Source organism: Puma concolor, chromosome B4 (genome assembly GCF_028749965.1).
Source record: "Puma concolor isolate L17-30 chromosome B4, mPumCon1.1.hap2, whole genome shotgun sequence".
Classification (NCBI taxonomy): Eukaryota; Metazoa; Chordata; class Mammalia; order Carnivora; family Felidae; genus Puma; species Puma concolor.
The window spans coordinates 108,049,984-108,071,971 of NC_141673.1; the positions used below are offsets into that span (position 1 = coordinate 108,049,984).

Below are 21,988 nucleotides of genomic sequence, written 5' to 3' on the forward strand. Positions count from 1 at the left end.
CACATCTACAAAGGCTCAAGGGCAGTACGCTAGGAGCAGGGAAGGCAGCACAGTCTCTGCCCTCGAAGCATGTGGAGTCACACAGCAGGAACAGAGTCGGTGGCCTTGTCTGTAAAATGAAGGGGTTAGAATGCACCTGTCTTCTTGGACTGCAGGCTGCTCCCACTGGGGACTGTGAAATCAACTTAGTGGATTGCAGCTGACATTGTTTGATGAAATAGAATAGACTAAAGTAGCATAGAAGCCACCAGAGAGCAATGCATGCAATAAAGGTAAGTATGGTTCCAGAAGCCGAGTTCATTTAGGTGTGTCTATGTATATGGGACCACGAGCACTATATTTCTTATTGTGACTCTCCATCAAAAAGGCTTAGAAGCCATTGAGTAGATGCCCCCTAAGGCCTCTTACAGCTCTGCTGGTCACTGACTAGATGACTGGGTGTTTGTCATAGGTAACCACTTGTGTGTCCTGATGATGAAGGGTGGGCAGGCCAGGGAGAAATTAGGGGAAGGAGAGAAGTTTTGGCTGAAATTGGGAGTACTCATGATAAATAGCACCCACATATGTAAACAGCGGAGCCTAGGCTGTTCCTGGAAAGAATCTTGTGGGCCAAAAATTGTTTTCCAACTTTCTCACCAACTTTGACTCAAGATCGCCTCCACTGCCTCAAATCAGAAATGCAAGGCTCATGAGCAGACAGACCGTGTATGAGGAGCTGGAAACATCTGTGATGCCAGAGAGCCAGGCCCAGCCTTGGGGGATGGGGGGTGGGGGGTGGAGGGTGGGGGGTGGGTGGGGAATTCCTGCTGCCCCTTCGCCAAACCTTTAGGAGAGCAAAAAGTGGGAGTTCCCTTCGCTAAGGGAGAAAGCAAACTGCCTTCAGGGGTGGCAGCTGTCCCTATGGGGTGGAACTTCTCAGCCTCCCGGAATAAGCTCCAGGAGTTCTCTGTTCCAGGCTCTCCTATCAGGATGATGAAAATCGGCAATTAACACCACCAGAGGAGGACAAGAGAGATATCCGGCAATCTCCAAAGAGGGGCTTCCTCCGCTCTGCCTCACTAGGTGAATACTCACACCTCTCACTCCAGATGTGACCAGCCAGGTATCACCCCCCAGATGACTGGTCAGGCATTCAGGTGGCTGAGAAACTGCCATGGCCTGGCTCAGACAACTCCCACACAGTGGCTGCCCAGTGATGAGACAGGATTCTAAGGGCAGGGCTTGTTGGGTGGAACTTGACCATATGCTACCTGATATGGGAGCCAAATGGTAGAGAGAAGGTGATCCAAGGGCCACTAACATGGCTTCTACACCTCCCAGGGTATGAGCCTCACAGGCCTGTGTCCCCTTTCCCTGTGCTGATCACAGTTCTATGGCTGGCTTTGCAGGTCGAAGGGCCTCCTTCCACCTGGAATGTCTGAAGCGACAGAAGAATCAAGGGGGAGACATCTCTCAGAAGACAGTCCTGCCCTTGCATCTGGTTCATCATCAGGTAGCCCAGACTTTCAGATATGTCACTGGCCATCACCCCACAGGCTACAAAACCCCCATGATTATGGCAAATCCCAAGACACCATTCAGTCTTCCCTGTCTTGACCACTCATAGTCCCAACCCCTGGCCCTAACAGCCCCCGATGAGGGCACTTGTCCACGCAAGTGAGAACATTAACAAGGGGTGTCAGTTCCCAGGGTGGAGATGTAGCAAATACTGGTGAACAGGAGCTCCTCATGTGGTCCCAAAGGATCAGCAGTGCCAGGATTCTGCCTCATCTTTCTTCCTACAATGGTGCAGATGTTCCCTCCACAGACATTGGCTTACACTACAGAGCACTCAGGCAGATGTACTTACATAGTGTTACTTATAGATGTACTTATACAGAGTTGCAAGATACACCAAAACATAGAAATGATCAAAGATTCTGCCAGCAACATGGTCAGGAGGAGACTGATATTCAAGGAAAGCAGGTCCAGAGAGATTTGACAGTTGAAGTATCTCTTGGCATGGCTGACTCCAACTGAGCCAGTGAAATCCAAGACACCAATGTCCAACATAATCTCAGGATCTTAGAAATAATGCAAACTTCAAAGAACCAAAGGCCAGTCTCTTACTTCTGGGCAAATTAGGGTCTAAATTTCCTAAAGTTTTTACCTCTCAAATTGTATACTCCCTCACCACAGGCCCATGCATTAGATGATTTCTTTTAATACCCAAGGGCACTCAACTGCCAATCAAAACTTATAATCTGCAAAAGATGGCCATTGTGGCTCAGCTAAGTTGATATGATTTCGGCTCAAAGTATCCACTGTTTTGCTTAGCCGATGTGGCATTGCCAGCATACATATGATTTCCACTGGGCTTTCTGGAGTATTGAGCATAGCCTTATACTTCCCTCAGATCTCCAGGGAACCAGGGACCCAGGCTGGGGACCATCAAGAGCTGTGGGCAGGGGAGGCAGGCTGGGGGGACACTGTATGTGCTATTTAAAAAGATTTCTAGAAGTTCATTTCACCCATCTATTCTTATCATGAGGTTAGGAACCTCTGCTTTATTTACACTCCTCCCTTCATGCCTTTCCACTACCCCCCAACCCACTGCCATGTTCCCTTTCCTCTTCCTCTCCGTCTGGGCTTTCCCACTGCACACTCTCCCATGGACACTTCCACTCAGAGAAATTGTTGTGGTGGTGACATGGAGGTCAGAGGATACAATACGTAAATAGTCTAATCACAGCACAGTGTAAGATTTGAACAACAGCTCAGAGACAAGCTGAGCTGTCTCTTAGACAAGCTGATCCTTAGATCAGCAGGACATTCTTAATAGCCTAATTGTAAAAATTAAAACAATAAGCACTGATTTTTTTTCTAGCACTTTATGGTGCTTCACAGACCATATTGCACTTGAACCTCACATCAACCCTGCAAGATAGGTAGATAGAGGGCATTCGTGTTCTGGTTTTAGAGCTGATGAGGGCAGCATTCCTGGTAGACTGCTCACGAGAAAACCAAAAGCAAAAGAATTCACTGCTGACTGGTGATAGGGCCAGTGCTGAAAGGCAGACAAGCTTGATTCCACTCCTTTGCAACTTTCTGGATTTGGAGGAGAAGGCGATCACTGCAGACGGACATGATCACAGAATATATTTTAGGGTGGCAGACATGAGCAATGGGTCGTGATGGGCGGGGGGGGGCGTGGGATTCAGAGGGCTGAAAATGATGGATGTGGGCTCCAGGTAGGTGGAGCTCGCTGGGAACAACAGCTGCTAGGAATAGGCAGAGGCCTGACTGCTTCCAATAACCCATGTTCCTTGTGTGTCCGCAGGCATTGGCGGTGGCAGGCCTGAGCCCCCTCCTCCAGAGAAGCCATTCCCCCAGCACATCCCCCAGGCCCTGTGCCACCCCACCAGCCACTCCAGGCAGCCGAGGCTGGCCCCCACAGCCTATCCCCACCCTGCGGCTGGAGGGTGCTGAATCCAACGAGAAACTCAACAGCAGCTTCCCGTCCATCCACTGCAGCTCCTGGTCTGGGGAGCCCACACCCTGTGGTGGAGGTGGCAGCACCATCCGGAGAGCCCGGCCAGTGTCCCTCACTGTGCCCGGCCAGGCTGGGGCCCAGGGCAGGCAGTTCCACGGCAGTGCCAGCAGCCTGGTAGAAGCGGTAAGTGACCCGGAGCTGCACAGCAGGCAGACAGGGGGAAGGAAAGGCTGAGGGCAGCAAGGGGGCTTTGCATGAAGAATGGAGAAGGGAGGATCTGGTCCTTTCCCAAGTAGAGTGGATGTCGAGTCTCTTGGCCAGAAAGACCCTGACTCCCAGGGTCCACTGAAGAAGGGCATGGTGTGCAGAAAATGGTGATCACACAAGACGCTATAGGCTTCTGCTTGGGCCGGGCCTGCTGTAGGAGGAGAAAGTACTGAGCAACATAACCCTGCCACAGGCCAGTGAACCCCAAGCAGGGCCCCGGGCACCAATTTACAGCCAGTGGTGAGCTCTGAGGGCTCCAGATGCAAATGTGGGCCTGGGCTGGGTTTGTTCAGTATCAGTATCTGTGGTTCTCGAGCCTGGGGCTCATTAGAATAACCCAGGAGCTTCGGAAACCTAGGACACATTAAATGGATATTTTTAAAAGCCCTTTGATGATTCTAATGCACAGCCAGGGGTGAGAATCACTGTTCTAGAACAAGAATGCTTCCGGCTCCTCCATGCTCTGCCCTGGCCAGAGCAGCTAATGCACTCCTGGCACCACATTTTGGGGGACTGTGACAAATTGGAACAAGCCCAAAGGGGAACACAGCAAGGGGTTGGCAGGGTCCCTAAATGCCATTTCCTATGAGAACTGTCGGGGGAACTAGGGAAGCAAACCTGGAGGGGGAACAGCCTAGGAGGCCACGATAGGCATCTCAAACCTGTGAGGCCCCTCATGTCCTGGGCAAGGGCTCTTAAGTGCAGGCCTGGAGCGGCAGATCAACCTGCCAGGTGAGCGGATTCAAGGTCACATGAGGAAGACCTTTCCAACAGAGCTTTTCCCAAATGAGGAGGGCTTTCCTATAAAGGGGTGAGCCCGCCATCACTGGACACATGCAGGCAGAGACACTGCCCATCCAGTCGTCAGGCTGTTGTGCAGGAGGTGGAGAGTTAAACCAGATGACCTCTAAGGTCACTTCCAGCTCTGAAGCCCTGTTCTTCACTTGACCTTGATTATCCCTCATTCAGTTCACAGATTTCCATTGAGTGCCGACCACGTGCAGGCTCTGTTCTAAGTGCGGGGATATAGCTGAGACACCAGTTTTTGCTCTCATGAGCTCATGCTGTGGTGAGGAGACACAGACAATAAACATGTGTGTGGCATGTCCCACAGGGTGGGAGCTCTGAAGAAAACTTAAGCAGGAGAGAAATAAAGAGTGATGGGGTGGGGAGCAGGACAAATGGAACTGGGAGGAAGACATTCCAGGCTTCATTATGAATCCCTTCCCCTTGGCTCAGAGCCAGTCACTAAAGCAGCCTTTAGGAAAGAGGGAGCAGCTCTGGGATCACCTGCTGGCCTTTGGAGCAGGAACAGAAGCAGGTGCAGACATGCCGTTCTGCACACCTCCCCACAATCCTCTCCCACAGAGGCAGCCAGCCAGCAATAGGCAAGGGGCACAAGGTAACAAAAGGTTAACAAGTTTCACAAAAGGAGGATGAAGGTTTCTTGGCAAGAATAATATGACAGGCATGTGGGGGTGGCAGGGAGGAGAAAAAACAGGGTGGGCTGGGTTCTACCTTAGACAACGGCCCAGCAGCACCCCTCTGGCCCCCTCTGTAAGTTGAGTTCTCATGTGTTTGACAACAGTTTTTGAGTGCCCCAGCCAAAACATCTGCCCTCCAACCTACGCACCCCTGATTCCTTTGGGCAATGCTCTGTGTCCACTCCTTTCCTGTGAGCACCCCTACACACACACACACACACACACACACACACACACACTTCCCAAAGGTACCAATTATACGCCCCTTGCCCTAGCCCTAAAGAGAAGAGTCAATCTCCAGGAATAATGTTCCTCTTTGGTTCTTCTTCATGGTCCTCCCTTCCCGCTTCAGGTCTTGATTTCAGAAGGACTGGGGCAGTTTGCTCAAGATCCCAAGTTTATTGAGGTCACAACCCAGGAGCTGGCTGACGCCTGTGACATGACCATAGAGGAGATGGAGAACGCCGCAGACAACATCCTCAGTGGGGGCGCCCAGCAGAGCCCCAATGGCACCCTACTACCTTTCGTTAACTGCAGGGACCCAGGGCAGGACAGAGCAGAGGGCCAAGAGGGCGAGACCTGCGCGCCCACCCTGGCGTGTCGGAAGAGCGAGGAGGAGCTCCAGGACAGCAGAGCCCACGTCGGCAGCCTGTAGTAGCTAGGGCTGGGGAGACGCTGGGTTTTTTATTTGTTTCAATGTTCCTAATGGGTTCGTTTCAGAAGTGCCTCACTGTTCTCGTGACCTGGAGTTAACCGGAACAGCGTCTTCATTCATTTCGTTGGGACAAGACGCAGAGTTGGGTGGTGGTGGAGAACCAGTTTTTCGGGGGGCATGGAAGGCAGCAATCCCAGTTTGTGTTGTGTGCACAGAGGTAGAGTGGTGAGGAGGAGTGGAAGAATCAGGGAGGGAGAGCAAGAGAAGAGACATCTGCCCTCGCCTCCGGGCATGAAAGAGAACCTCAGCTTCCTGCGGTAGCCCTCACCAAAAGGACCCTATGTCAAACGGGTGTCAACTTTGCTTGTAAAAAAAAAAAAAAAAAAAAATCATTTTGCACATATTCTGTATGAGCCTCACTGTCTCCATAGAGCCAGGGCCCTGTGGATTTGCAGAAGGAAGCAGGGGTAGGACTTCAGCGAGGACCCAGCCCCATCCCAGAGAGGGAGGAGGAACAGCAAGAAGCTGCAGGAGCTCGGGAACCCGGAGCGGCTGGCGGGGGGCGCATGGCAGCCTCACCGCCAAGGCCCCGGCCACGCCCACTCGTCTGCGTCAGGCTCACCTAGCCTGCCCTGGGCTCCCAGCTCCAGAATGGCTGCTGGGCCTGCGTTGGCGGGGAGGGGCAGCTGGTGCTGCCTGCCAGGGAAGGGGCAGCCAGTTTTTGACGCGACGAGGTGGTGCTGAGCTTCTGTTGAGCGCTCTTTTGTTTTGTGATTTGACATATTTCTTGACAGCATGTTGCAGTTTTCGTTTTTTTGGTTTTTATTTTCATTTTGTTTTCCCAGGGGGAGGGGAGGAAGAAGTGTTTACAAAGCTTTGTAGCCACCCACCTTACTGTTTTCACTTTTGCAAATGTAAATCGGGTTTGGTTTTACTGTATTATTTAAACGATTGTGGTTTTCTTTTTCTACGGTGGGTTCTGTGGAGCCGCTGTAGTCCGAGTTTTACCAGCCATTGTGTATGCGCAATTTGTTATAATTTCCGTAGGTAGTAACAACAATTTTTTGGGTTTGGTTTTATAATTTAAAGTAATGCACTTGATGTAGTCTTGCACATATGGATGATTGAGTTGGGTTCTTTTTAATGCTGGGTGTATCCGTGGGTGCCAGAGAGCGAAAGCACGGATGAGAGAGTCTCTGTGAGTGTGTGTGCTACGTGTGTGTGTGTGTAGTGGGTTGTCTGGGCACATGTCCTACGTGTGTATGTGCACCCATGCAGTGCGCCCATGCGTGAATGAGTGTGTCGCTCCCCCTTTCTGGTCTAACTGTGGGGAGATCTGAATCTGGGGCCATTTGAAAGCAAAAACAAACCACTGTCTCTGCTTCTGAAACGGGAATCAGTAACTCTTTGCATTTTCTGTCCCACAAGATATGCAAAAACAATGCAATAATATTCATTTTAAAAATACAATTGTAAGTTGTGTTGGCATTAAAGCTGTATTTAAAAAAAACAGAGAAATTTAAGGGAAAAACTCAAGAAGGCGTTTTGCTTCGATATATTCCGTGTAATGTTTTATTGCATTGATAATGTTTCTGTTGAAGAAACTGTTATACTTGAATTCAGGTCAGTTTCAGTATTTTACAAATATTTTTTTAAAACTGAATTGCAATTGTGCCAAGCGAATATAATGAATTGAATTAAGTTTGTTTTTGAATTCACTTCTTGTATATTTTGCTGCATGTAAGTAAATCATTTTGTATTTGAAGTGTGACAAGCTTTACCCTTGAACTCTGAAGTGCTTTTCTATATGTGGTTGGGGGAAAGGGAACGAATATTCTTTTAATTTTTACAATGAGCAAAGGTATCACCAGTGTAAATCATTACCCCGCGATCCACAAACAGGTTTGGACATTACTGTTTTGCATATCTTGTGTTCGCTTCCATTTCCCTCAATTTTTCCAAAACTATATAAGTATATTCGTACTACATCTTGCTTTGAGAGACCAGGACATGTCTTATTCCTGTCTTCGTTCTATCCACTCTGCTCCAGTTCTCCGATTTGGACTTTCTCTAGGGACACTCCTTCACCATGAGGGGACATCACCAGGCTGGCGTCAACGTCCCCCATGGGAGAAGTGGCTGGCTTTTCTGTTCACTTTCACTGCGCAAACTTTCCTCAGTGGTTTCCTCAGGAAAGTGTACATTGACTTGAGAGGATGGAACTAGAGTCGGGCTGGTTGGAGGGAAGGGAGTCCTCCCCCTGGCAACTGCTCTACCCAAACTCAGACGGCAGGGGCCAGAGAACAGCAACCAGGTAAAAATCTTTGTCCATCCAAACGTCAGCTCTGTCTTATTCACTTCATCTCTTCCTCTCTGGAGCAGGATTTCTTCCAGACCCACCCTTGTGTGTGTGGCAGCCATGGAAGGGACCAGGACTGGGGAGGACATGTCAGGAGTTCACAGTGATAGTGGAACCAGAGACTTTGTGGGAGCATCTCTTATGCCTGTTTGTGTCTACCTAGAACATCATCCTATTGGTGCTGTTTCCTTCAAATAGAGTTCAACAATGATGGTTGAAAAGGAAGTGATTTGGGGAAAACAGGACCCAACCATTCATCCAGGATTTACTCATTGAATGTCTTCTGGTCCCAGTGTGCTCTCAGCCCTTATATGAGCAGCCTAGAAATTAAAGTTGGAGAAAGTCCACTACCCCAATGAAGATGAATTTCACTTTCAAGGACTGATTCATGAAAAAGTGGAGAAATGTGCCAGATACTCCCAGGTTAACTTACTGTCTAGAAGCAGGAGGGTTTCTTCCTGTTTCTCCAAGCCCAACCCATCCAAACATTTTTGGTTTGTTTTCAGTGCTGTGAAGGCCTTCTAGAAATTAGTTAGGTGTCATCCTTTGTCTAGTTTCCCAAGATGTCTGCCACTGTGCTGCTAAGATTTTAATTATGATGGAGAGGGGAGCCCTTTTGGATTAATACCTGGTTCTTGCTGTATGTTTGGTCCCTGGATAGAAATTTGGAATCTTAATTGACTACATGCACACAAACACACACACAACATACACACTCAGACTTCCTGCTGCTTTTTTCCTTTTAGACTTCTTCTGCATCACCAAATCTCATTAGCCGGCTGCAGGCCGGGCTCATGCCAGCTACCCCCAGGGCCGTACCTAAGTATGCCCCTTACCCTTCACCACTCATGCCTACAAGGTCCCTTCTTCTTTATAGTCATCTCTGTCAGAAGATCAGCTAGCCTTGCATCCTATAGGGACAATGTCAGCAGTGACAAGGGCATCTGGCCCTATGCCTCTATGAAGGAAAGGAGTTTCATATGGGAGTTCCCTGTCTAGAGCCATGAGTCTTTCTGGCATGACCTCATGGTCAATTGGTAAAGGGCTGACATAAGATACTTGTCATCATGACAGACTGGTTAAATCAGTCATGAAATCCTGAACCTCGTCCATTAGATGTTTACCCTCCACCTGGAGCAGAACTTACCCCATGACCTTGTAAAACATAACTGTCAAATCTTCTGAGAACTCTTAAGTGGCAGGAGAAAGCTGCTAATGGCTGAGGACCAACAGGACTTGAAGAAGTGCAATGTAAGTTCCAGGGGCGGTGAACGCGATTTTTATTTGTCCTCTGAAGGGCCCAGACTCTTTTATTTCCACACTTTGGCTTTTTAGTAGTCATGTGTGTGATTTTCAGTTGTCTCCTTTCTGTTTCTAGAAAGTTCTTTTTGGTCTTGAGCAGAAAGAGAAGAATATTTTCCTAGATTTTGGCTTGATCCATGAATTTTTCTCTGCTTTGCTTCACAGGCAATTAGTTATAGTCCCTCCCCTCACCTTCTAAGTCTGACAGGCTGCCCTCTGACTGGGAGGTCCAAGGACAAAGGAACAAGGCTTCCTTACTCTGTCTTTATCCTATGACGCTGCTTCCAAATCTCAGGGGCTTGTCTGGAGAGAAGCTATCATTTTCTCACAGCCATTTTCCTTCCAGAACTTTTCCTGATCATTCACTTAAAGATAGTAAGGCAACCACAGGAGAAGTGTACCTTTCAATGCCTAAGTAATATCTTTCTGAGAAATAAGAACACCCTGAAAATGAAGAGTTTGGAAGGTATCAAAAGGGCTTCATAGAAGCCCGTTGATATATGCCCATCATTCCTAAAGGTCAAGATATGTAGCAAGAACCTAGTTCAGGCATACAAAATAACCCTGGTAGTCAGGTTTTTAGCCTCATCAAAGTACAATTATAAATGCTGCTAAGGAGGATGAAAGCATCTCAATCCTGAGGGACCTAGAAAAAAAATGAAGTATCATTGTCTAAGAGTTAGAAACTATTTAGCAAAGAGACCAGAAAAGGGCAATCTGGTTTCGAGAAGACTCATTTAAGCCCCAAGTTAGTAAAAAAAAAATAATAAATAAAATAAAAATAAACAAAAAAAATAAACAAAAAAAGACATGGCTCTGGTCAGGGGAAAGTATTGGCACAGAGAGAACAGGAAGGGAAATGGGCCAAAACAAAGGGTATGTCTTGACTCTTTATGCATCTGTCCCCATTTTATGGAAAGAAGTGTCCAGTTCAACCACCCACAATGGCAAGAACAGGGGAGAGGCTGATGCCTCAAGGATCAACTTTAGAAAAAGAGAAAACTAAAGTTTCCATCTGGCATTGTTTTCCCAAACTATTTGGCTAGATGTGGGGTATCTGCCACACTATCTTTCCTCTCTGCTGGTGTCCCTCCCCTTGTATTAGCCAGTATGCCACCTGAAACTGACTCTAGTCGGTTGGAAGGTATGAAGGGAGGCCTAATGTCACTCATGGCGAAGCTCCTGGTCACCACATCCGGGTTCCCCATCAGCTCCCTCTGAGGAGACACAAGGAAAAGAGACAAGGGAACGAAGTGTCCTACAACTGTCAGGGAGAGAGAGGGCCTCTTTTCCATTCCCCAAGCCATTCTCTCTATTCCAGCTTCCTGCCCAACCCCGCTTTTTCCTTCTCCCCACCCCCCAGTCTAGTCAACAGAAGAGTTGAGAGGAGTCCAATGTGCAGATTCTTACATAGTTTCTTTGTGAAACTAGTTCTGTTTTTAACTTTATTTTTTTTATTTCAAAGCAATGAAACTTTGCTTTGAAGCCAGATACCAATAGAACAGGTGGTTTCTGCCAGACTTCCACATGGTTGGGGAGATATTTGAACACCACACACACACACACACACACTTCCTTAAGGAACAGATGCTAGTGAAGGGGTTGAGCTCTGCACACATGATATTGTCCTCCCAGAGGACTGAGCACTGTGTAGAGAGAAATGGAGAGAGAACCAGAATAACTTCCTTGGGTAGAAATAGTGTCATCTGAACCTATTATTACTGTGAACTAAATATTATTTATCTATATTGAGAAATACTACTACTTCTAAAATCAAGACTTTTCCCTCACATGATTTTAAGAGTCTTGCTCCACAGCAGATGCAGTGGTATAGACCCTTTGGCCCTTTGGCTCTCCAGTATTCTAGAAAAGCCTTTTGATGGGTCTCTGAAAGGGAATTAGAGATTGCCAGGAGGATATATTGAGCTGAGTTGAACAAATCTATTCAACACTGAGAGCAGAGTCAGAGTTGGGACTGTCCACAAAAATCCCCTAAATCTCTACCAAATTAAGAAAGACAAGACAAAGACGAGAAAATTAAACAAAAGTTTCAAATATTACATCACCAAATATTCTCCCTTCAGATCAGATGCTGGCCTCTCCACAGCTATACTCTCTTTTGGGGGACATCCCATACACCCCATTTCCCAGAATCTAATGACTTTCATAAGGTTCCTAGAAAGGGCAGCATGACATTTAATCTACCATAAATCAGACATTTACTACAAATTTGCCATCCAAAAATCACTCATGTACTTCATACATAAGAAAATTTTTCACCTAGATCATTATCAGAAAAGTCTCTTGATGGAAGAGGTTGTACATCTTAAGGGAGGGTAATTTCTATGTGAAGAACTGTGGAAATAGGATGGTTCCTATTTTCAGTTTAAGCCTGAAGAACTCTTGTTCTGATATTCTTGGAGCCCCGGAGTGTATAAGCAGAGGAATGAGGAAGATGAGGGTGAGTGGGCACCAGCCTCAGCACTGAGTCACTGCCAAGGGATGCTGAGGGCTGCAGGTTTCAGACCCCCTGCATGAAGTCTCTCCTGAGCCTGCAACCAGGAAGGAAGAGAAGAGAAGTCTCCCTTCTGTAGAGTCAAGGAGGAACAAAAGAGGACAGGTCACTGCATCCTGTACCAAGCCCCCTCCCCCAAAGATTTCCCAACATGGGGAAACTACATTAAAGCTTAAAAAAAAACCTTGGGAATCAAGGGTAGACGGTAAACAAACAACCCTGTGCAAAGGGCTCCTTTGTAAGGCAACTCCAGTGACCCAAATGCTATGGGCTCTTTTCTGCTTGCACACATCACACCACCCATGCATCAAGCTGCATCCCATTCCCCCAAGTTTGGAATCCATCTCTTGGTTTCTCAACTAGATTATGCACTACCCCATAGCCGCTTTCTGCCCTGCCCAGAACATATGCTGTTCTCCTAGAGCCTCATGGGAATGAGGTCTAGCACCAAATAGGCTGTGGGTATCAAAGGCATAAACAAATTTGGACAAATCTGTGACGGTAGTAGTTGAGAACAACCTGTGGAAAAACACACAAGTTTGTTAAGAAATTGGGTGGTGGTTCCCCAGCTGATGAAGCACTGGAATGTCTGTTACTCTCATAATCATCTTGTTTTAATACCCTAGAGCTGCCAAGCAAAATTTCCGTCCACATAAGAGGCTCCAGATACATCCCCCTCTCCTCATGTCCTCTTGCTCAGGCCCGAACCAATTTGTATCATGCTTGTTCTCAGAGCATCACGGAAAGATGAACGGTGCCTCCATCGTCATCCCACTGCCTGTCACCACCCCCCACACCCCTGCACACCCCTCCTCTCCAGGCTCCACGACTTCACAGTCTTACTGTTGTAAATACTGTTGTACAGTTTGTAATCATCAACTAATCCCGTTGTCAAAGGCCTCGCCTGCTGCGCCTTCTCGCCCTTGAGAAAGGCCAGGGAATCTAGAAGGGGTAACCTTTCGAGAAGAGCTTCAGGGTCATCTCTGTGTGAGACGCTATGTATATTCCTGTAAGATTGCATTTTTATCTAAGGAATGATGTTATTTAAAAAACAAACAAAAAAAAAACAAAAAACAAGAATTGCAAATAAATTTCTTAACAATGTCTACACTGGTTTTATCGTATCTTCCACATCCTTCCTCTTCTTGTGTTTCCCACAGGTTACAAAAATACACTTAACTGCCAGATTACCCTCTCAGAACCTCCAGAGGGGTGGGGGCCAGGAAAACATGTGAAATCTGAATCCGATGATAATCTCTAACCTTATTTCAGCAATTTATTCACTCCTTCCAATGAAAACGTTAACAGAAAAACAAAGTTGACAAGGAAAGAGAATAGGAGGAATTGAATGGATAATCCACAAAACAGAAGAGCAGCTTCCCCCCCTCCCCCCACGATATTTGGAAAGGCATAAAATTGGTTTTGAATGAATGAAGGGAAGAAGGGAGGAGGGAGGGAAGGGAGAAAAGAAGGAGGGAGGGGGAAGATCAGATTATGTATATTAAAGATTAAAAATTCAAGGTTCTTTTTTTTGGGTTCTGTTTTATTATTAAACTGGCTCTGACAAAGCTTCCAGAATAATTCCCTGTGTAAAAATAACTTGTCCCAGAAATCCATGTGTCTTAGTTGAATACAATTATAACAACAGAAACCCTCCCACCGTTGGATGTTCAAGTCCATTTTAGGAATTAAAGGACATCAACCAACCTCCCTACTTCTCCAGAGCCTCCCTCCTCCCTAGCCCACCACCCATACCCTAAGCTCTGAAGTCTAAGGCCCTATGAGGAGAACAGAGGAGTGAAAGAGCTGGGGACGGTAGCTACCAGAGCAGGCTGGGAGGACACTCCACAGGGACCTGCCCACAAGGTCACAACCCATCAGCAGATCCAGTCATTAAAGCACCAAAGTTTGTAAATGATACCTTTAACCAATGAGAATAGATTCAGGATTCACCCTATAATGAAATTACTCTGCCTTGCATTTTGTATGCTTTCCTGAATGGGAGTAAAAGGAGTGGAGGGATAGCCCATGGCAGGAATTAAACATAACCGTAGGAGCACATCACCAAACTGAGGCATCCCTTACGTGTGCAGGGCCTCACTTCTGCTTTATAATTTGGTGTCAGCTCCTTCAGCCTGGCCTGGCCTGGCCTTCAAACACTCTTCCTATATCAGGTCTACTTCTGCCCATTTCTTCCTTTGTCCTCACAAGAAAGAGGACAAAGATACTAGATATTAACTAGATATCTAGGTACTAGATATTAACTGGGCTGCACTTGCTAATGGGCTGAATTACTGCATGGTAAAAAAAAAATCAGTATACATACATGACACTCCCTCTTGTCCTTTAATTTTCTAACTTCCATGTAATGAGCAGAACTAAGCATTCTTTCTACAAATCTCTATCTCTTATTTTTTTCTCCCTTTGTTTCCATATGGCTTGCCAGGTAAGTGGCTCACTAGTCCCTCAATCTCTTGCTCTTCACAGCATATAGGGATATATTAGCCCAAGAATTAGTCTGTGAAAAGTGGGGGAGCAGAAGACTCTGAACTCACCAAGAGCCAAAATGATGGGCTCCAATCCAGCCTTCACAGAGCATTATGTTGTACATTATCAGACATTATTCTGGCTAATGATAGAGTAACATTTACTTTCCAACTGACTACAATGCCATGTATATAATTTCCTGGGGAATCCCACAGGGAGGAGAGGCAGGGCAGAATTTGGCACTCTTGAGAAGTTCAAAGAACATCAAAATCCCCCATCACAAAGGTTGACAATTTAAGCCCAAGTGTTTCAATGATGCTCCACTGAGATTCCATGTGACACAATTTCGGAATCAGAAAATATAGTTATATATTTGAATACCATTATCTGTGTGACATAATTCTTGATACGCAGTAAAGCCTTCTCTTCTCACAACTGACACATGCAATTCTATCATTTGTGTCTCCTCTTTTTAACTTAGGTATTATCAAAGTGTGGTTTCTGAACCACCTGGCAGAATCATTTGGGATACTTGATTAGAACACAGATTCTTGGGGTGCCTGCGTGACTCAGTCAGTTAAGCAACTGACTCTTAATTTTGGCTCAGGTCACGATCTCATGGTTCCTGTGTTCGAGCCCCGCATCAGGCTCTGCATTGCTGGTGCAGAGCCTGCTTGGGATTCTTTGTCTTCCTCTCTCCCTATCTCTCTCTCATTCTCTCTCTCTCTCAAAAATAAATAAATAAACTTTAAAAAATTGTTTAGAAAGAACACATATTCTTGTTTTACCCACAAACTTGTCCTTCTCTCAAAGCTATTAAATCAGATACTTTGAGGTTGGAGCCCATCAATATGCATTTCAGCAAGCTCTCAGAGTTGTTCTTATTTAGACCAAACATTTCAAATTGCTGGTATCAGACTGATTTCTATTAAAATGCATGGTCCCTGGGAGAGGAAAATTTTTAAGCTTCTTTCATTCCGTTACATCCCAGGGGAAACCAAAGGTCTTAGAGGATATAAGTAAAAGATTTGAGAGCAGATTTTGATGGGAAATGGGAGTAATCGTTGTCAGCACTGAGGAGGGAGAGTGGAGACAAAAGAGAAAGTACAACAAAATATGCAAGAGAGTAAAGGTTTAGGTAACAGAACCAGAGGCATCGTGAGGCAAACTTCTATTTCACCCACCTAGGAATTTTGATTTGTCTAGGGAAGCAATGAAGTCAGATTAAGCAAGTGATCTGGCCTCTGTTCTAAGATCCAGTGAGAAATGAAAGATGGCTTGACCTTCTACACATGGCTGCCATCTTAAACATCTTCTCATGTTTCTTCTTCTTAGTCTTCCAGACTAAGACTACTGGAAAGACTTCTGAAAACTCCTTTGAAGGTGTGGTAGTCCTCAAAGTCAAGCTACTGTCAGTGGGACTCTCCCCTAGTCCTCTCTAGAGCATCTTAAGTTAGAGGAATGTCGGCACTCTACATCAGGGATCAGACTAATGGGTTGGGACTGATAGGATATAGGAGGAACAAGAAAGAGAAGACTCTGAGGTGTTGAGGAAGAGGATCTTGATGAATTACCTGTACTTCAGGCATTCTCCAAACATAGCAATGAGTGGCAGTCACCTCTAGAAATTCTACCTAATAATCTTAAAATGTCAGGTTTGTGCTCAGGAAAGGAGAGAATTTGAGATATGTTAGTATTAGGGTGGCTACATTCCATGTTGTCTATAACTAGACAAGTTCTGGCCCCTTAGTTGTCCATCCAATGAAGACCTTTGGTCGCTCTGATTAGAACCCAGAAGAGAGTGTAGCCTAAAGAAGATGGAGCATGGATTAGCTGGCACTTGGTAAACAGAGCCTCCTTTAACTCCACGTTTGCTCCTAAAATCAAGTGTCCACAGACTGACCTTTTTAAATAAATCAGATTACATCACATCCTTGCTCTCAACTGTCTAATGCTTTCTCATCACATTTGGATTAAAATCCAAAGTCTTTACCATGATCTATAAAGCCTTAAGCATCTGGCTTCACCTACCCCTCTACTTCTCAGACCTCATTTCCCACCATTGTCCCATCCCACCCACTTCCAGCTATAATCACCTTCTTGCTGTCCATTAAACACATAAAATGTACTCATCCCTTTGCCAGTTATCAATTTATTGCTGTTGAGCACTAAACCTATGCTTTTTACCCTGCTCTGTGATACCAGAGTTCAACCACATAAACATTTCTCCTTTGCCAGTTGGCTCAATGCTTAGTACAGTCTTTGTCAATAGAGGGCACTGAAAGGCCATTGCAAAATAAAAGGACTTCCTTTCACAATTTAGTGTGTTATTTTTAGGCATATAGCCATGGAGCAGTATGTGGGAGGCTTGGTACTGGTCATCTCAGTAGCCTTTACATACCAGCTCCAGCCTGCTGATGACCTCCAGCAGGTTTCTCCACCACCCAACAGGCCATGTTTATGGACCTTCTCTGACCCATGCCCTCTGGCAAGTTTTCTTAGCACTAGCAGGCTGTGTGATCCTGTAGCAGCCATGCCTCTCCAAGAATGTCTGGATCAGCCTTGAGGTGAGTGGTGAGGAGAGCTTTTCTAAGTTCTTAGTTCCTTCCTAAACTACTCTCCCTCAGCCCTAGAGATAGTAGCTACTTTTTTCTTCTAGTTTGATAGCTAACCCTTTTTATAAGCAACAATTTTTTATATTAAATTTCTTCTATTCAAATTACTGGTGTGGGGTCTGTCTCCTGATTGAACCCTGATATAGAATTGATACTAGAATGTTCTGGAAAGACAGACTCTCAACGATAGAATTTGAGAGTGAGTTTGGTCATGTATTAGCATCTGAGGGCAGTACTAAGTTCTTTGTTAGTGGAAATTGGATGCCAGTTATCCATGACATAGAGTGACATCCCAGTTAATAAAATTGCCACCTATGATGATGTATTAATTAATGCCTTGGGAGCCCAAGTAGCTGCTGCATTTATTATTATGGCAGTAGTAATGACAAGGAGTGTGGTGTGGAACTGACTTTCCCAAGTACATTGCATTACTTATGGGAAGAAAAAGACAGGCTCAGGATCATAACCTGAGAATCGGAAAGCTCCTACCACAGTCCTACTATAATATTTTATTTCTTATAACTAATATTGCTGAATATCAAGCACAAATTTAACTGTGAAAGTGGTTGAATTACAATAGCAGTTGGATTCACAGCCTTCACAAGCTTCTTAAGTGAAAGTTAGAACACTGATTCAGAAATAATGAGACCTTGAAACATGGATGGAGAAATCTGGTAGGATTCAAATGAAGTTGAGATTCTAAAATCTCTAAGTCATTCTGAGCATCCCTTTGCAACAGAAGCAGATAAGTGCTACAATGACTAGCCTTCCTTTGCTGGAAAACTATGATAACGTCATCTAAGGCAGATGTCTTGAAAGGGATGCTTATTCTCCTCAAGATGCACTATCATCACCTCTTATTGCTTCTAGACCCACAACTTGGGTCAAATCTCAGCATGTGTCAGGGACTCAGACACACAGTATGACCCAAGAGGAAATGGCTTGTACTCTAAATAAATTATGACTTGTAAACCTAGGAATATGTGGGAGTGTATTCTAAGGGAGTTAGAACATGGAGAGTAGAGGGATACCTGGGTGGCTCAGTTGATTAAGCATCTAACTCTTGATTTCGGTGCAGATCATAACCTCATAGTTCATGAGATCGAGCCCCTCACCAACTTAGCACCTGCTTAGGATTCACTCTGTCTCCCAGTCACTCTGCCCCTCTCCTGCTCCTCTTTCTCTCTCTTAAAATAAATAGATAAACTTAAAAAAAAGAACATGGAGAGTGTAATATAACTCTGTATCAAACCAAATTAATTTATATGTATGTACTTACTAGAGATTTCAGATTTTGTATTTCAAATTATGCAGATGGAAGTGGCTCTGACACCTTACTTAGGTGGTCAACTGACTCTTGGACTCAGTAATGTCCTCTGCTTAATGACAGCGAGATACCATAGTTTCCATGATCTGATATGAAGGAAGGTATCTGAAGGTTTAGGAAGATGGAAATGTTGATATGTACTTATGTATAATATGCATACCCATACCCTCAACCACATTCCCTGAGAAGGCTTAGAAGACCCTCCCATCACTAAGATTTTGAGAAATAAATTAGTGAAGGAGTACCTGCATCCTTTCAAAGCTCTGTAGTTACTCTCATTTGTAGACTAGATATGGTCATGGGGGATGCTACACTGATTTCAATAGGTTCAATGAAATCCTGGAGTTAGAAAGATCAAGAGACAGCATGTCACTGCCTGACAAGGTGAACACATTTACTACATAAAGGGGAGCAGGTCCTTATCAGGGAAATACAAATCAAAACCACACTCAGATATCACCTCACGCCAGTCAGAGTGGCCAAAATGAACAAATCAGGAGACTATAGATGCTGGAGAGGATGTGGAGAAACGGGAACCCTCTTGCACTGTTGGTGGGAATGAAAATTGGTGCAGCCACTCTGGAAAACAGTGTGGAAGTTCCTCAGAAAATTAAAAATAGACCTACCCTATGACCCAGCAATAGCACTGCTAGGAATTTACCCAAGGGATACAGGAGTGCTCATGCATAGGGGCACTTGTACCCCAATGTTTATAGCAGCACTCTCAACAATAGCCAAATTATGGAAAAAGCCTAAATGTCCATCAACTGATGAATGGATAAATTGTGGTTTATATACACAATGGAGTACTACGTGGCAATGAGAATGAAATATGGCCCTTTGTAGCAACGTGGATGGAACTGGAGAGTGTGATGCTAAGTGAAATAAGCCATACAGAGAAAGACAGATACCATATGTTTTCACTCTTATGTGGATCCTGAGAAACTTAACAGAAACCCATGGGGGAGGGGAAGGAAAAAAAAAAAGAGGTTAGAGTGGGCGAGAGCCAAAGCATAAGAGACTCTTAAAAAGTGAGAACAAACTGAAGGTTGATGGGGGGTGGGAGGGAGGGGAGGGTGGGTGATGGGTATTGAGAAGGGCACCTTTTGGGATGAGCACTGGGTGTTGTATGGAAACAAATTTGACAATAAATTTCATATATTAAAAAAATAAATAAATAAATAAATAAATAAATAAATAAAGGGGAGCAGGAACAAAGGTAATCAGAATGCTTTTGGCCAATTGGGATCTCAAGTGGTGGTTAATTGATTGCATAGTAATAAAAGAGATCTCCTATTAAAATATTGCTAGATGCGGGGCGCCTGGGTGGCGCAGTCGGTTAAGCGTCCGACTTCAGCCAGGTCACGATCTCGCGGTCCGTGAGTTCGAGCCCCGCATCGGGCTCTGGGCTGATGGCTCAGAGCCTGGAGCCTGTTTCTGATTCTGTGTCTCCCTCTCTCTCTGCCCCTCCCCCATTCATGCTCTGTCTCTCTCTGTCCCAAAAATACATAAACGTTGAAAAAAAAATTAAAAAAAAAAATATTGCTAGATGCATGACAGGAGTCAACTATGACCCATGATCCAAATCCAGCCCTTACTTATTTTTATAAATAAAGTTTTATTGGAACACAGCTACACCCATATATTTACATACTGTCTATGGCTGCTTTCCTGCTATACCTGTAGAGTTAACTAGTTGTGACAGGGACTGTTTGGCCTACAAAGCCTAAATTTTTACTATTTGGCTTTTGTCATTAAAAGTTTGCCAACCCAATGGGAAAGAATGAAATATGGCCTTTTGTAGCAATATGGATGGAACTGGAGGGTATTATGCTAGGTGAAATAAGTCATACAAAGAAAGACAGATACCATATGTTTTCATTCTTATGTGGATCCTGAGAAACTTAACAGAATTCCATGGGGGAGGGGAAGAAAAAAAAAAGAGATTAGAGAGGGAGGGAGCCAAAACATAAGAGACTCTTAAAAACTGAGAACAAACTGAGGGTTGATGGGGGTTGGGAGGGAGGGGAGGGTGGGTGATGGGTATTGAGGAGGGCACATTTTGGGATGAGCACTGGGTGTTGTATGGAAACCAATTTGACAATAAATTTCATTAAAAAAAAAAGTTTGCCAACCCAGAGGTGCCTGGGTAGCTCAGTCGGTTAAGTGTCCTACTTCAGCTCAGTTTATGATCTCACAGTTTGTGAGTTCAAGTCCCACATCAGGCTCTGTGCTGACAGCTTGGAGCCTGGGGCCTGATTTGGATTCTGTCTCTCTCTCTCTCTCTCTCTCTCTCTCTCTCTCTCTCTCTCTGTTATAAATAAACATTAAACATTTTTAAATAAATAAATAAATGTTTGCCAACCTGGATCTATATAACTGAAAAACTTCTAGTTCTGTTGGTTAAAGATCTGGTTTGAGTCATTGCAATGGAGACTCATGATCTTTCATCCAGTTTCTAGTCCTAAGCCAATTCACATATACAGAGACCGTTGGTTAAAGGGGAGACACTCTGCAGAATGGCCACAAGTATATACAGCAAACATTCCTCTAGGACTTCCCTGAGGATATCTGTAGCCATTTACCAGTAGCTGGGCACTGGAGAAAAGGAAATACCCAGACTAATAAGGGATCGGTAGATACAGGCTCTGAATTGAAGTTAATTCCTAAGAATCCAAAACACCACTGTGTCCCACCAGTCAGAGTGGGGGTTCACGGTGCTTAGATGATAGATATATACCTCACAGAACTGTGTCTGATCAAGGAACTAATTTGGCAGCAAAAAAAGTATAGCAACAGGCTCATGCCCATAGAATCTCCCACAATACTCCATTACCCAGAAGCAGCTGACTGAATTGAAAGGTAGAAGGGCTTACTGAAAACTCAGTTATAATATCAATTGTGAGACAGCACCCTGAAAAGATGGGGTCTAACAGGCTAAAATACATGCTTTGAATCAGAAGCCATTATGTGGTGCTATCTTCCACACAGCCAGAATATATATACTCTCTGAATCAAAGGGTAGAAGGGAGAGAAGCTCCTCTCACTATTATACTTAAAAAAAACATTGGCAGAATTTTTCACTTCCCATTCAGCAACCATGAACTCTTCTGGTTTGGAAGTCTTAGTTCCCAGTGGGGAAGTGCTTCTATCAAGGGCATGATGGCTCTATTGATTTGGAAGATGAGACCACCACTTGGCTATGTGGGAATCTTTATGCTGAACCAACAGGCAAGGGGAAAAAAGAGTTACTCTACAGACTGGAGTGATTGATCACAATTGCCAGTGAGAAATTGAGTTGCCCCTACACGTAGGGGACAAAGAAAACTATTTCTGGAACCCAGAATACTTCCATGCCCAATAGTGAAGGTTAATGGAAAACTATAGCAAACAAAAGGAAAAGTTAAGACTCTTGAAGATTCAGACCCTTCAGAAATGACAGTTTGGGTCACCCTATTAGGATATTTTGGGTCACCCTATTAGAAACTTAAGTTTCTGGCTCAGG

At 45.0% G+C, this 21,988-nt stretch overlaps 1 protein-coding gene across 42 annotated transcripts in view; it reads left to right on the top strand.

The window, feature by feature from the left end:
* The window catches only part of CACNA1C (calcium voltage-gated channel subunit alpha1 C), a 767,747-nt gene extending 754,587 nt beyond the window's left edge, over positions 1 to 13,160 (top strand). For all 42 annotated transcript variants that reach the window (XM_086714435.1, XM_086714443.1, XM_086714446.1 and 39 more), the window contains 4 exons: positions 956 to 1,062; positions 1,389 to 1,492; positions 3,320 to 3,655; positions 5,576 to 13,160. In XM_086714435.1, coding sequence (XP_086570561.1) covers positions 956 to 1,062; positions 1,389 to 1,492; positions 3,320 to 3,655; positions 5,576 to 5,878 — 850 coding nt within the window. In that variant the 3' untranslated portion in view covers positions 5,879 to 13,160. The remainder of the gene's footprint in view (positions 1 to 955; positions 1,063 to 1,388; positions 1,493 to 3,319; positions 3,656 to 5,575) is intronic.
* The last annotated feature ends 8,828 nt before the right edge of the window (positions 13,161 to 21,988 follow it).